Source organism: Arvicola amphibius, chromosome 7 (genome assembly GCF_903992535.2).
Source record: "Arvicola amphibius chromosome 7, mArvAmp1.2, whole genome shotgun sequence".
Classification (NCBI taxonomy): Eukaryota; Metazoa; Chordata; class Mammalia; order Rodentia; family Cricetidae; genus Arvicola; species Arvicola amphibius.
Window position 1 is genome coordinate 130907092 of NC_052053.1, and position 16636 is coordinate 130923727.

The 16636-nt window shown below is 41.9% G+C and overlaps 1 protein-coding gene across 2 annotated transcripts in view; it reads right to left on the reverse strand.

Annotated features, from left to right (window-relative positions):
* Dock4 (dedicator of cytokinesis 4) overlaps positions 1-16636 on the reverse strand; it is a 412188-nt gene that overhangs the window by 165281 nt on the left and 230271 nt on the right. For both annotated transcript variants that reach the window (XM_038335987.1, XM_038335988.1), the window contains exons 9-12: positions 14164-14245; positions 13579-13639; positions 11331-11463; positions 7052-7140 (exon numbers count right to left, since the gene is read on the reverse strand). In XM_038335987.1, the coding sequence (XP_038191915.1) occupies positions 7052-7140; positions 11331-11463; positions 13579-13639; positions 14164-14245 (365 nt within the window). The remainder of the gene's footprint in view (positions 1-7051; positions 7141-11330; positions 11464-13578; positions 13640-14163; positions 14246-16636) is intronic.

Below are 16636 nucleotides of genomic sequence, written 5' to 3' on the forward strand. Positions count from 1 at the left end.
TCAAAGAATTCATATTCTCCATGAACTATCGCATCTCTAAGGCACTGTACTAAAGTCATACTCTAAAGCACCCAGAAGGTTCTCACATTGTGAGCAGAAAATGAGGAGGTACTAAGGACTCCTGTTTAATAAGTATTCTGGGAACACCTTAGGGGCTTGGTCCTCAAAGCTAGGGAAATCATAAAACCCCTTGGGTTTGACAACCCCTCCCGTCTCCCCACTGTTATCCTCTGAACTGGCACCAGGAGGCAAGAGAACACCCTTGAGTTACATGTCTTACCGCTGACAGTATGGCTCTTCAATATGAATCTTTTCATTTTTATTTTATTACTCACAAAATGAATACTTACCAAGTGCTCACTAGTCACTAAACACAGGACATTTTAAAATTTATCATTAAAACTACAGTCAAGCCGGGCGGTGGTAGCACACCTTTTTAACCCCAGCACTTGAGACATAGAGGCAGGCAGATCTCAGTGATTTCAAGGCCAGCCTAAGCGCCAGCCTGGTCTCCTAAGCGAGTTCCAGAACAGCTAGGGCTGTTAGACAGAGAAACCCTATCTTGAAAAACCAACCAGACCAACCAACCAAATAAATAAACTACAGTTGAATACATATATACCAAGTAGTTCTAATTTTGTCATCTTGGGCAGTCAGAAATTGGTATCATTAATACTGATACTACTTAAATGTGGTTAGAGCTGGAGAGCACATCAATTCTGACGTGCTGGAGCAGCAACATGGTAGATAAACGGTCCAGTAAGAACAAACGCCCCAGGGAGAACCAACGCTTGGAACAAACACATACACTTGTGTTCTTTCTCTCTACCTTTATCTAAGCAGCCGCAGGGGAGACACTATCCACACTTAGGGTAGGTCTTCCTAAGTCAAATAATATGATTTAAAAAATTCCTATAGGAGTACTTAAGCAGCTTGCCTTTCAGTTGGTTCTAAATCCAGTAAGTTGACCATCAGAGTTAATCATCATGCTTCCCAGGATCTGGGATGGGGTTAGCCCTACCTGCTCGGCTCTGCTAATACGCAGAAGCACTGAGAAACACATGTGCACTGTGTGCTGACTATAACTGCTGGCCTGCAGATCTCCTAGTATCAAACTCGGGGAATGCTGTGTTTTCTCTGAGGAAGTCGTTAGCCAATGGCTAAAAAATTATAGAGAAAATAAGACAGGACCGAGTCATCAATCAGTGAATGTCAAATGAAGGCACTGGTGAGACATCCAGCATTACTGACTTTCACAGTCTTATCCAGAAAGTAAATTTACTGGCTAGAGACGAGAGCTGGAAAGAAAGCCACTCTCACTTGAGGGTGACACCACCAGAAGGTTTGAATGGTTTCTCTTGGCTATTGTTTTCATTTTAATGTTCCACTCTTTATTCTAATTCCAAATAGCAACATTTTCAGGCACACACAGGTTTATGTCAAAGTTTTTGCTTATGTCTATTAGCTTATGGGTTTTATGTATTTGTTCATTCTTACAGTACCTATTATTACCTATTCTTATTTTTTTTATAACATCAAGCACGTAAGAATCTACTGGCTCAAAGTCACTTCATAAAAAATACACATATTGCATAGCGATGGTACTCAGAATATACTACCCCAAAAGAAGGAGCTGGACTATTTTGGAAGACATAATACGCTAGAAGGTTATTCTGACCTTCCCTGCTTTTCTTCCATGAAAGGGGTCAAAATTATGGCTCTTCATGCTCGAGGAGAACATACATATGTATGTTTATGTTCATACATATGAAAAGAAATTTCTTCCGAGGAGCACTTAAACAAACAGGCTTCACTAAGAAGGCCAGTTCATTGCCAGGAGAGCAGGAGCTCTACCATGCTTTTCTTGGTCTTCCCACCTTCATTCGACCTGTCGTAAAAACACCAAGGCTCAGCACTCCTAACGCAGGTTTCCATCTCAGAACACATAAAACAAGCCTGTAATACTTTCTTTTGTTGATCTTTCTTAGTTACAGAAGGATCAGTCAAGATGTTAGGACAGGTGAAGAGCAGCTACTTTCCTTACACGCTACAGTAGGATTCATGACGGTTTAGCTCATTCAACATTTTGTGTACAATAGCGAATTTTCCACACAGCAATCCTGGTGCTGTGGTCTGCAAAAAAAAAAAAAAAAAAAAAAAAAAAAAAAAAAAAAAATGGCCCCCATAGGCCCATAGTGGGTGAGACTATTAGGAGGTCTGGCCTTGCGGGAGTAGGCGTGGTCTTCTTGGAGGAAGAATGTCACTGTGGTGGGTTCTGAGGTTTCAGAAGCTCACTCTAGGCCAGTGTCTCACTTTCTTTTCCTGCTGCCTGCAGATCCAGAAGTAGAACTCTCAGTTACCTCTCCAGCACTGTGTCTGCCTGCATGCCGCCATGCTTCCCACCATGATGACAATAGACTAAATCTCTAAACTACAAGCCATCCCCAATTAAATGTTTTCCTTTCTAAGAGTGGCTGTGGTCATGGTGTCTTTTCACAGCGACAGAAACCCTAACTAAGACACCTTGTGATCATTCAGATACTAGAGAAATGTAACTTCTCTAGATAATAACTTTAGACTCCAATTGCTGCTTCCATTCGCCAGGGAGCCTGCATGAACAACCTAGGACCTTTACAGATATGTGCCAGTGGTGTGACTTGGTCCACCTGTGGGACCCCGAGCAGTGGGAGCAGGGGGCTGTCCCTAATGCTTTGGTTGGCTTTTGGGAACCTATTCCTCATACTGGGTTGCCTTGCCTGGCCTTAATACAAGGGGAGGAACTTGATATGTCATGCTTTGTTGATACTCATGGGAGGCCTGTTACTTTCTGAACAGAAACAGAGGAGGATTGGTTTAGGTGAGAGGTAGAGAGGAGGGAACAGGAGATGATGGGACGGGATGAGGGAGGGAAAGGAAGGGAAGGTGAAGTGAAGGGAGGAGGGAGTAGAGGAAGGAGGGGAAACTGTGGTTGGGATAGAAAATAAATGAATAAATATAATTAACAAAACTATCTTGAAGTGTACTTTAATATTATATTAAAAAATTTAAGATATGGATGAGTGACCTTTTGTTTGCATATACGTATGTGTACCACATGCACGTGTGGTGCCCACTGAGGCCAGAAGAGGGCGCTAGATCCCTTGCAACTGGAGTTACAAGGGCTGTGAGCTACTGTGTGTGAGGAAGTGAAGCTGGGAGGGCAGTGGGTGCTCTAAAGCCCTGAACCACCTCTCCAACCTTGTTAGTATTCTATTTTAAATTATATAAAGGAAAACTGAAAGGAAAAAGTAAAAAAGGATTATGACAAACTTCATAGTCTGCGTTTTCTTGTGTTACAGAGGACAATGAGAACACTGTCAAACGTTTAATAATATCAGAAATATTATTATAACAATATTGAGCTCCTGATTTCGATATTGTACACTGCATATGGTAGTTAGTGGTAGAGAAGCGCTGAATCAGCAGTCCGTCCTCAGGTAGCTATAAAGACATACATATATCCATATACCATACAAATACATATCTATACGAATGTGTGTATAAGTGCATAGATGTACATACAAACATGCACGGAAGTCAGGAGCAAAGAGGCCAGCGTTGAGAATTGCAGCCACAGCTGGGCGGTGGTAGCACAGGCTTTTAATCCTAGACTCTGGAGGCAGAGGCCAGTGGATCTCAGTGAGTTTGAGGACAGCCTGGTCTACAGAACGAGTTCCAGGACAGACAGGACTGTTACACAGAGAAATCAAAAAAGAAATAATTTCAGCCACTCAATAATCCTGAACCAAGTGCTGTGTGCTTAGGTGCACACACTCAAATTTAGGGAGTACTGATAATGTGAACCCAGCAAAATGTAGGAAAAAAAATCCTATGGGAAAGGAGAATTTGTATGACTCATTACTTTTTAATTGAATAGAATTAACTGACCATGAAATAACCTTCAAAAAAAAAAAAAAAACCAGGAGAACGTGGATTTATAATTCCAAAATTCCAAAAATAAAGGAAAAACAGTAACACACTATCTTTCTAGGCAATAGGTGGTGCCATAAAGTACACTTTTGCCTTGGCACTTTGAGAAGTTTATAAACAGCCGGGGCACTGATAAAATCCTTGGTACCATATCACTTGCCTGATAGTAAGCCAAATGGCTACAGTGCTGTGCACAGATAGGACTCTCAACACACACACGCAGTGTAACACTACAGAAGTCTCTTGTCAACTGCATCTAAGGAGTACTATTATGGTCTGCTCTCCATCGATATGGGAGGCTGCCAATGTGGCAATTCCCGTGAAATCGCAAGGGCGTTAAAATGAACAGTTGCAGGAGTATAACGGTGCACACCCATCTTACAATGGCAAAAATGAATTCTAGAAATTTACCTGATTAGCAAACAAGCTTTCTGTTGTTTATATGACATGTGTGCAAACTAGAATACATCATACATACAAAGATGGTATGAAATCAAAAATCATTTTGAATTTTCTGTTAATATATACTGAACTATTCTCAGTGAATATTTGCATGTGTGTGTGCGCGTGCGTGCGCGCGTGCAGATGTGCACACACGTGGCGGTCACAGGACAACTTCCGGGAACTGTTCTTTCCTTCTGCTATGTGGGCTTTGAAGATCCATCTCAGACCATCGGGTTTAGCAGCAAGTTCTTTACCCACTGAGCTGTCTCACTAACCCTGCCAGTAACTTTTTTTTTTATAGACTAAAATCTCACCACTGGATTTGTTTAAACAAATAACATTGGCTCAGTCTAATTCTCCATTTCTAGAGTTCAACTGCCATCTACCAGAGTGATGTCTATAATCATTTTTGTTCAACAAGATCAAATGGGGCTTATTTTTAGTGAATATTTTTAGAATTTCAAATGTTTTCAACGATCCTTCCATTAATACATTTTAAAAGTCCCTTGTAACACAGCTATTAAAATTTCAAATTACTTAACCTAAATACAGAGTTATATTAATTAAGTGGCTTTTTAAAAAAATCTTTAAAAGTAAAATGGATCCCTCGCTATTTTCTCCCAGTTTCTAAATGCAACAGACATAATAGTGGTGAATCTTCCTTTCAGCAAGTTCTTAAGTTAGAGGGGAAACACCAATTTTCCAGATGCTTCCCTTTACCTACTTATGCAGACAAGATTGCAGAGCCAATGACCAAGGGATAGAAGGGATTGACAACAGGAAAAACAGCAGCCCTTTCCCAGAACGAACTTAATTTCTCCTGAAAACACTTATTAACAGCTCTGTGGTGCACAGAGAAGACAGGAGAGGCAGCACATCTAACTACTGTGACAGCTCAACACTGCGCACCCAGACTCTGCACGTGGATTTCTGGCCCTCCTGTTCTCTTCGCTATGTTCAAGGAAGTCACTAGAGCACCTCCAATTCAACAGCAAAGTTGAATGAACCCCAAATGCCTTCCTGGGCTTGCAATTCCCCCTCCTCAGGGAGACCACACAGATCAAGGTGCGGAATGATGACTCGCCCAGACTGAAGGGAAGTACTTGGCTGGAAAGCCTGAAGGTCCGAAGGTCTGTGTTTTAAAAGGCTGTTTGGAGCTTTTACTCCGCAAAAGTACTGCACACTGATGCGACTGGGAGCTGGGGGTTGAGGGGGCTTGGTGTGAGAGAACTGGAAGGGATGGGGCAGATCAGACGGGTCTAAATCACACACGTGCTGCCCGTGGAAGACATGGATGGGACTCAGACTTGAAAGAGAAGCACTGGAGGGTGGATGCTCTAAAGACAGGAGAGTCAGCAGGGCTTTACGGCAGAAACCGGCACAACCAGCATGTGCCCAGACGCCAAGGAACTCACTATCCCAGTGGACAGCAAAATGGGACGGTTCTCACCACGGGGATGAGGCCTTTATATAAAGTAGTATGTACAATGGAGATTTTCATTCCCAAAGGTGGTAGCAACTATGCTTTGTTTGTTTTTGCAGTATAGTGGTCATTAGCAGAAGAGGGAAGGTTCACGACTCTGGTGGTTTGTGTCTCCTTTTCTGATAGAGTCTCATTTAAGGAGCCAGGAAGTTGAAGCAATCAGGTGAGCCAGTAATGCTGATAAAGGATGTAAAACATGTGGAGCCCTGACCTAGCATGGCAAGCATGCAGTGCCTCCTTCTGGAACGAACAGATGTTATCAGAAGGTCAACAGCAACTCAGTTAAAAGTAATCAAAAGAGATATTAGCTAGCAAATCTACAGAAAAAAGATGGAAGACACGAAGTGTAGGAGAGGTTAGACTGCCTCAAAGACCCAGCCAGACAACAGCATTAGTACAAAGAATAAGCAAACAAAAGACCCAGCCTCTCTAGGAGTTAAATGTTAAATAAGGATTCGTGTTAATAATAAAAAAAAATGGAGCGAGTATAGTAAGAAGTGGCTTCAAAGGGACCAACCAATAATTAACATATATATGTATATATCTGCTCTATATAGCTATAACCCATAAGATACGATATATTCTATGACACACTGCTACTCAGATAAGACTGTGCACCGTAGAATTCATGGTGGCACATGATTATTGCAGTCTCTAAATGAGCACACGTATATTCTCTCTATGTGACACCACAGCCAGCGCCGCTCTCCTCTGCAGCCCCCTTCAATATGTAAAACGCTATGCTTGTTACCCAGTGCGATTCCATTATTGTTCACTGACAGGTAGGGACGCAAGATTTCTACTGCATCTTGCTGTCAGGTCTCCACTTACCACTAATCAAAAACCCAACCACATCTATTACTTAGCTTTTAGCTTACAGTAAAAACTTGAAGGCCCCAAGATACGACAGCACAGAACAAATTCAGATCCTCTACTGTTTTGAATGAGAGCAGAAAAAAATTTATATAAAGAACTCTACTTGCAAGCCTATCACTATCTAGGGAAATGATAAACAATGTGCTGAACGTTTTTGGACAGCAAAGATAAAAACCAAACAAACCAAAACCCACAAGAGCCGGCCATTTCTATCTAACGCAGATGGATAGAGGGTCGGATGTGAAGTGTTGGGAGAGGAAGCCCGGCACACACACCCACCTGCATTGGAGCCAGTCAAATTGTAGCGTGCATTCAGCTTTTTGATGATGTTCTCGTGGATCTGATACCACTCACTCTCTGTATTACACCTGTGGAAACACAACCGTTTGGTTAGTCGCTAACACACAAGTCCCAGGTGTGACAGCACATCCCGCTCTTGGCTAGCACCACTAGAGAGTGCTTTTCTTCTTGCTGTCCTCAGTGGCTAGCCATGAGGCCTACTGAGCATGCTTGTCCCAGTTCAGGCAGAAATGCTCAACTTGGCAGGAGCTGACAATCTACCTCAACCCATTGAGTGGAAGGTGCTGAGGACTAAGTTGTTGATAACAGACTCAAACTTTCACTATTAAGTGAGTTACGTTTGGGGGCAAGTTGAATACGTTCTCTGCAGCTTGCTTTCTTCATGTGTTAAACTTGTGTAATTACCATAGTAGAATAGTAAATAAACACGGGCTGAAGTATTGCCTGGCATACAGTAAATGCTCAATAAATAAAGATTCTCATTAGAAAATTTTTTCCTTCTGTAACATGACCAGGTCTGGCTAAAGTCAAAAGGCAACCAATTAAGGGAAACAAAATCAATGCTAAGAAAACCTGCACTGGTGAAAGCCTTCCAGGAATTATCCGAGGGCAAGGCAAAATACTTTCCTATTTTCCACGCCTCAGAGACTTCACACAATCATTTATTTTACCTTCAGACTGTCTATCTCTTTGATTTTGGCTCTTCTTTTCCCTTATTTATTTATTTATTTATTTATTTATTTATTTTTATTACTTTTTTGGGGGGCAGTAGTGGAGATTGAACCTAGGGCCTCATACATGCTAGGCAAGTGTTCTGCCACTATGCTATATAGTTACAGGCCTTGCTTTCAGTTCTTGCTACTCACTAGCTCATGCTACCTTTGCATGGTTTAAGTCACCAGCTGGACTAAGGGCAGGATATAGGATAGTTGTTATCTGAGTACAATTGAATACTTTGGACATAGTAAAGCCTTAAAACTACCAGTTGCATAGATGGATGAAAGGATGGATGGATGGATGGATGGATGAATGGATGGATGGATGGATGGATGAGTGGGTGGATGGATGGATGTGTGGGTGGACGGTAATGGGATGTCTCACTGACTAGTAACTCCTCATGGCTAACAAACATTTGTGTTTGCTGGTCAATTGTATTGCAACCACTGCTCTAACGAGGTTGCAGAGAACGTCCTAAATAGATGGGTTCCTAAATAATTCTGCTATTATCTTTTATAAGCTATGAATGCTCCCTCCTGAGGACCTTGGCTATCAGGACTCCATATACTATCAAGCCAATGCCAATGTTCCACAGCACCAATCCTTGTAATGAGCATGTCTAAGGTATATAATTCACCATTGTTAGCTTACATAGGTACATAGCATCAAGGATCATCCAGGATAAATATGGTGTGGGTTATTTTCAGGACAGCTAACAGTAGAATACCAAACTGAGCCTTGTCTCTGAGAAGACTATAAAATCTTAGATGAAAACCATTCCCCCCATCTAGTTAGAAGACATAAAACTCTACTTAGTCCATCTCATCTCCGATTCTCTTATTTCTGTCCTGTAGGGAAGAAAGGAAGATGGTTTGTTTCCTGAGAGACTCTACAATTCATGTTTTGACCTAAAACACCTCCAAATAAATTCAAAAGTCCTAACGCAGGTGACTGAAATATTTTCCAGCTTCAGACAAGATATTTGTTACTTTTTTGAGTCTCAGATGGAGGTAAGGAATCGTTCACTTGAACAAACAGAATTTCTTCCAAATGGATTCCAACGAGCATTTCGCTTGAGGTTCCTTCCTACTGTCAGAGAAAGATGGCTTTCACTGTAAGTTTATTCTCTTGGGACTGTTTTGTAATTGGCTGAGTCAACAGTAGAAAGAATAACCAATAACATAATTTGATTCTTAAGAAAATGAAGACAATAAAAAATTACAAGGAGCAGCACAGTTTATTTTCATAATGGTCTTTTTCAGGCTGTTGCACAATCAGGGGTGACTCCTGTCACTCTCAGTTGCTCAGTCTTCCCAGGGGCGAAATAGACACACTTATCACCACACCTGGGGAGACTATTCTAGGAAACAGCAGGAAACAGCGAGGCGGTGTCTGCAAAGACTTTCAGCTTTCTTCAGTAACGCTCCGCTCTCTCATGCACATGTCACTAGACATGGGTGTGGAAGGGCATCCAAGAAAATGGAGGTAGATGAACTGGAAGCTCAGGTTACAGAGTCAGACATATTTTAATCCCCTTCCTTAGCACCTGGGTGAGTCTGCTTCTGTGTGCATGCGCTTCTTGGGTTTGCTGTGGGGATGAAGTAACAAAGCACATGCAAAGGGCTGAATAGAGTTCTTTTACACAGTACGTGTGGTGGCTTCAATAGGAATGGGGTCCATAGACTCATGTGTTTGAAGGCTTGGCTCATAGGAAGTGACACTATTAGGAGGTGTGACCCTGTTAGAGCAGGTGTGGACTTGTTGGAGGAAGTGTGTCACTGTGGGCATTTGAGGTCTCATATGCTCACCCAGGGTGGCACACAGTTACTCCTTCTTCTGCCTGAGAATCAAGATGTAGAAACCCCAGCTCGTTCTCTAGCACCGTGTCTGCCTGCATGTTTGCACATTTCCTGCCATGATGATAATGGACTAAACCTCTGAACTGTAAGCCAGCCTCAATCGAATGTTTTCCTCTGTAAGAGTTGCTGTGATCATGGTGTGTCTTCACAGCAATTAAACCCTAACCAGGGCAGTGGACAACCCAAGGAAAGAGGACTGTTATTAGTCACTGTGGTCTCAACTAAGCTATATTTTATGACTATGAGTAGCATTTAGGAAAACTATCAGAATGGATTTAATCACAACCATTAATGATGAGTGTTTCCATGAGAAAAGAGAGTCACAAGTTTTACTGCCCACTAGTTTCAAGATGTTTTCAAGTTTAAAATGAAGGTCATAGGTTTAGTCCACTTAGAAAGAGGAAAAAATATCTCTAGTACAAAACCAGACGCTATAGAAAACAAAGTCTGTTTGTCAACGAATTATTGAATGTGCTTTGGTGGCCTCACTGAGTGGAAAAGTAGATAAATCCATGAACCCCTGCAGCTGTGCTCACAAAGTCATCTTGTGACCAAACATGGGCAAAGGACCAATTGTGCTAGCTCTCCTCTTCTCCAAAAAACCCACCACACACACAAGACATCTATTGTTATATAGTATAAGTAGCAACACAAGTTTGCTCATAGAGCTGACCTACAATGCGGTGCTTGAACCCCAAAGTGGATGTCCTACTGTGTCTGCCTGGATCATGATACTATCCATCAGATCTTATCTACCAAGGCTATGTGGAGGTGTCAGGGTAAGCTGATGCAAACATGTTTACATCATCGACTTAGACATCATTTAACTTAAAATCTGGTCTAGACCATATGATCTTCTTAGGAGTATTAGGGGTTTAAACTAACAGAGACCCACTCCAATACAACATTGAAATCTTAACCCCAGGATCTTGCAATGTGACCTTATTTGGAAAGGGGGTCTTTAAAGAGGTAATCAAGTTATAAAGAGGTCATTGGTGTAAGCTTCAAACCTATATTATTGTGTCCTTACAAAGAGAGATATAGACACAAAGACTTTTGCACACCAAGGGTCATATGAAGATGAAGGAAGAGGCTATGGATGCCGTAGCAACAGGAATGGATGGCACAGCCACAGGTACGGATGCTGGAGAGAGGCATGGAACAGATCTCTACACAGTCCTTACCCCTGAAGGAAGCACACTCACTATAACTTCACCTCAGACTTCTGTCCTCCAGAGCTAACTGGAAGATGGTAAACTCTGCTGCATAAAGCAAGTTCCTCATGGTATGTTACTGAAGCAGCTCCAGTCAGTGAACACACAAAGCAGGAGGGCAACCAGTTGGGCTCCCTCGAGTGATTCTAACTCATTCTAAAAACAAATTAATTGTGTAAAGGAATGATGGTATGGTGTTTAATAGCTAAAGGAGATATCTGTCTATGTAGATGGTCGACCTAAGCCAGTAAACTGCATTTATTGCTTTTCCACTCTGCGGTTCCTCCATCTAACAGTGGCTCATGGGGTCATCTGGAGCAGGGCTGCAGATTGGAAGGGTTTTGACAAATGACTCAAATGCACCTTTTCTCCTATTGTTCAATTATCCATTAAACGAACAGCCACCAAGACAGGATCCTCAGGCACACCCAGTGATCATGCTAAGCCCACCCCATGCATGTTTCTTACATGTACACTTTCAGGACTAGGTCATCCTTTGTCTCTCCTGTTAGAAGGTCCGCGATGCTGAGAACCGCACAGCCGAAAGGTCGCCGGTACTGAACGCTGCAGGCGTTCTTCTTTTCTCCTGCTCCCATCCGACCTGTGCAGTTAGTAAGCAGACACAACCATGAAGACATGTGAGTAAATGCAGTTTAGACACAGACACAGGTACAGGACAGCCCATATACAACGGAACCAGGTGACAACAAAGAAATGCCTTAGGGCAAAAAGAGCCTTCACTTCAAATAAGGACTCTTGTCTAATCACACACATGTCTGACCTTGAGCAAAAGGCCTAAACTCTGAGAATGAACAGAACATGAGACACATGTAGAAACACAAAGATTGGAGTAGATCTCATGTATGGGAAGCATCTTCTTGCTTTGATGACTTGTGAAATCATCCCATAACGTACAAATCATTAAGGACAGTCGTGGTACCCATTTCTACTTCTACCTTAAATAGTGTATATTCAAAAAAACATTTAAAATTTTAACTTTGGTTCTATGTCCTTTGGTACCATGTCCTGGCTGTCTAGCAAGATCCTGTCTCAAAATCAAAAACAAAATGATTCACATCTGGAAGAAATCAGATTGGAGCCTCTCAACATAGCAAGTACAAGTGATCAAATGCCTTGTCCCTGCCTTGGGACACAGGTGCTTTCCAGCTCAGTCCTGTGGGGGTGCTTGTGGGGTGGTTCTGACAGTTAAAACATTTTAGCTTATTCTAAATCTTCAAGTGTTCTTAAAGATTTTATTTATTTATAGGGGTGTTTTGCTGGCATGCCTACCTGCGCACCACATGGGTGCAGTGCTCACAGAGGCCAGAAGAGGGCACAGGATCCCTTGGAAGTGGCGTTATAAACAGCTCTGATCTACCATGTGAGGGCTGGGGATCAAATCCAGGTCCTCTGGAAGTTAAGTGTGCTAAACCACTCTGTCACCTCTCCAGTCCTTGTTGAGCATTTTAATACATGCAAAGGGCACATTATTTCTTATTGGTATGTAACTAACAATCATTATTTTTGTAGACTACAAACAAGATGCTGGAGCTGAAAGAGTGAGCTAACAGAGATGGGAATTAGTAAATTAGAACCCCAACAGGTCTGTATTTTATTTCCCATCTGAGCAGCACTCTACAGTGTATCCAGAAGGATCTGGTACCCCCTAGTCTGATCTTAAATAGGAAAACAAGATGGCACTATTCAATTTGGTGTTTGTCAGTCGGTTTTTCTTTTCTACCATCCCTCTTTCTCTAGTACATGTACTACAGAATCTGAAGTAAACGCTGCGGAGAAGGCGGACTGAGAAGCCCTGCTCTCTCTGGGGAAGACTCTGCACTGAGTATTTCCCAATTTGCTCCAGTTGGCCTCGCCCTTCTCGTCCCTGGACACAGTTTGAGAATCTCTTTTCTGGCTCTGTGGGCAAACACAGCTTTGGTGCCATCACAGCCAGGAAGATTTGATGCTAGTCTTGGTGTTCTCAACTGTAAGAGTGATGATAACAATTCAGTTCTGGTTGGTTTCCAGGAAAGTCCTCTCAAGAGGAAGAGAGAGGAGAGGAAGATACAATACTGAGGAATCTTAAATAGTGTATATTCAAAAAAACATTTAAGTACCACAAAGGAAGAACAGAGGCTAGTGTTACTTAGTACTTCTGGGATGAGCGGAGGCTCAAAACCTAAGTTCTCTTTTTACCTCCTTTCTTTTCTTTCCAAATCAAGGACCTGGTCATAAATTCCCAGAACTGAGGAGTTACTGCTTTTGCTTTTGGCAGCCAGTAAGGGTCACTATGACCTTTTCCCAGTAAAGCAGGTACAAGTGACATTCTATAAAAAGCAAGAAGCATCTGTCCTTGACAGATAATAATCTACTCTTTAATTTCACTGCATCAAGAACACTGTCAGATAAGTCTTAACCTTTCTCAAGTGCTTTACTTTAGCTTTATTGCTGATCAGTTTCTAACGATGGAACCAGTAACTACTGTTTTGCAAGGATTTATTTGACCAATAGGGAGTACAGATAGATAGGTAGTTCCTACATCAACATTTATTTTGATGACTTATGATCATGAAAATCTTGTGAGGGGGAAAACGACAGTCACTAACAAGAGAGCTCTATCTTGCTATATACATACATATATACACATACATACTATACCAAGTCATATAGAGACCCCATGGGTATCACTCCCAACAGCCACAAGTGCTGAACTTACCGATTCGGATAATGTGTACGGTGATGTAGATGTCTTTCCTGAGGTCACTGCTACCTAAATCCTAGCGAGAAACAAAGGTTGGTTATTTTAGAATTCCTGTTCTGTGCAGCCACACTCAAAAGCTTTGTGTGGTCGCTCACAAGCGAGGTTGAAGACACACATAGATATTGGCCATGGAAGGCCTGGGGCAGCAGGACACTGTTCAAACCCAGGTCTAAATATGGCACGGCTGCCGATGAGCCCATGGAAAACAAACATTTAGGAATAAAGAACATCGTCAGACTATTGCTGATCAAATCTCTTATTCGTTCCTTAAGCACCTGAGAAGCGTGCACTAGCCAGCCAGTGCAGTGCCTGGCCCAGCCACCACCGGGCTTTTGCAAGAGTCTCCCAGAGTCGGCAGTTCTCTCCCAGGTGTTTCCAACAGAGTAAAAGACACAGTAAGGGAAGCAAGTCCACTGTGATTGAAGTCAATCAGACTCCAGCTATTGCGATCTGTGAGCTATTTAAAACGTTTAAGCAGAGCCACGACTCTATCTTTCAATCACTTAATTCTGCTAAGCAATAAAGAGAGGGTGCACTTACCACAAAGAGAGAACAGTGTCGTTCGGGTTTATCCGGGGCCTTAGGAAGCCCATTTCTATTCAGTCTCAAGAAAAATCTCTCGCTACAAGGGAAAGACAGTTGAATACTTAGGAAATCATTCCATATTTATCTTTTTCTAACTGTTCTTGAAAGCTCAACACTGAAGAGCACTGAATACAGCAAACAGTTGCTTCATTTCTGACAGAACTGGCAAAGCAGGAACTGTATACACGCATACGCAAAAAATTAACCTTTCCATCCATAGGATGTTTCCCCATGAGCAGTATCACTGCTATTGTTCCAAACAGTAGAAAACAACGCACGACATGAGACAGTCTGGTCCAGTCCTCCCTGTGGTTTAGAGCTAAGCTGTTTTAATGATTTACATCATATGGCTTAATTTAAATTAATAAATGGCTTTGTAGTTCATGGTGTTCTATGTTTCTTCAAAAAACAAATAGATGCTTCAATTCATGAATCTTAAATTTACTTTCATCTACAAGTAGACAGAGCCTATAACGGATAATACAGTGTCACCCAGGTTTAGAGCAAACACAAATGACTCACTCTGTCACTCGGCCAGTTACTTAAGCCCATAAATGTTTGAGGATACTATATATATTAAAGGTAATGCAGAACACATTTATTTATGTTCAAAAATTAAAGAAATATTAATACATCCACCATCTCTAGCGTTCAGTCCCCCACTGAATTTCAAAATCTGATAGAAGAATCAAATAACTGGCTGCCCCAGGCAGGGAACACAAAACCAATATCCACGAATGTGAAATGAGCACATGATGTGACCTTGGCTACTGCAGGTTCGGCTCAGTGAAGAAGGCGGTACACAGGGTGCTGAGCATCAGCTTATAACCTACCGGATTACACACTCCATTCATCTCCATATCCTTGCCTTAAATAATGGCTCTACCACTCAAATGCTACAAGGGGGACAATGAGAGCCATAAACGGACCTCTAAGGGAGGACATGGGTTTCGATTTACAATGCCTTGGCAACACTTCTATTCTCTTTTGTGACGGATGGATACATTTAACAGAGTCAACTGCCTGGCTAACCTTCTCGTTTTCTAATATTATGCCTACTCTTGACCTCTCGTATGAGGCAGGGCAACCAATACCCATTTATATGGGGCCATGCTCATTTCTCTTAGCTAAGCGTCTTCTACAGAGCAGGTGGCCACATAGAGTGAAGGGAGAGAAGATACATTGCCGTGAGGTTCTTCAACTGAAATAAAAATGGCCATGTGAGTCTGAAACGCAGGCTGGGAGGAACAAATACAACTGGGGATGCGAAGGGAAAAAGTCTCGTCCATTGCTCATCATATATACGCATAGACGTACATGTATATTTGATCTTGTCCACCATCAAAGAACTCACGTGACTAAGGGCTGCATCTTACGTGTTTGCTGAAAATCTTCACTCCTCATTTGAAAGTTACAGTTAAATTATTTTTCTATTCTACATAAATATTGGGCAAATATTTCACTAATATGGAAAATACAGACAGTTGTGGTCGTGAGCACTTGTGAGGCTGAGGCCAGAGGATTGCCCTGAGTTTGAGGCCAGCCTGGGATACAGGACAGCCAGGGCTACATAAGAAGCCCTTGTCTTGAAAATCCTGAATGGAAAGGGCACTGTCATTTGTGTCTCTGGGACTGTCATGTGGCACTCGTTGTCACAACTGACCCCAAGGCTTCAGACTAACTTTTATTGCGCTGTCCGTGCCCATAGGGATGAAGGAAACACTAATTTTGGTTCAGCAGGCTACAAAGCAGCTCCTAGTTAAACTTTGTTTCCTGACAAGTTTGTTTTTCTCAAAAATATGACTCGGGAAATAAATTTTACTAAACAAAGTCAAAACTCCCTAACAATTTAAGATTGTTATTTTATTTAGTGAAAACTGCTAAGGTTTAAGTAGTCTCAAGGTTTAAACGGTTGTGATGCTTAGCTTCTTGTTGATCCATCACTAATATGCAGGTGCTAGTTATACCTTAGCACACAACACAAGTAGTATGTGCCCCTGATCTGCATCGTGGACACTGTGCCCATGCCACACTGTGAATGGGCTTCGGTGTGAGGCTCCTTCTATCATTATTGAAAACACTCTGAAAGTTTCACACTAGATTATGATTTAGCTACTGAAAACGGTGCACAGCAACAAAACTAATACACAAAAAACTATCAGATATTTTATGTATTAAAACCCCAACTTTAATACTGTTATAAAAAACTATTCATTGCCTATAAGTCTCATCGGTATTTGGATTTATCCACTTTTATGTGTCTTCTGAAGAATTCTGTTTGAGAAAGAGATCCTTTTTGTTCTGTCGCTCCACTAATTCGACTCGTCTAGACAGAATCCTGATTATGCAAGTATTATACTGTATCATCTCCTGTCCCAGGAAGAACATCAATACATACTAAGCCAGCAAAGCATCCTTCAGCTGAAGC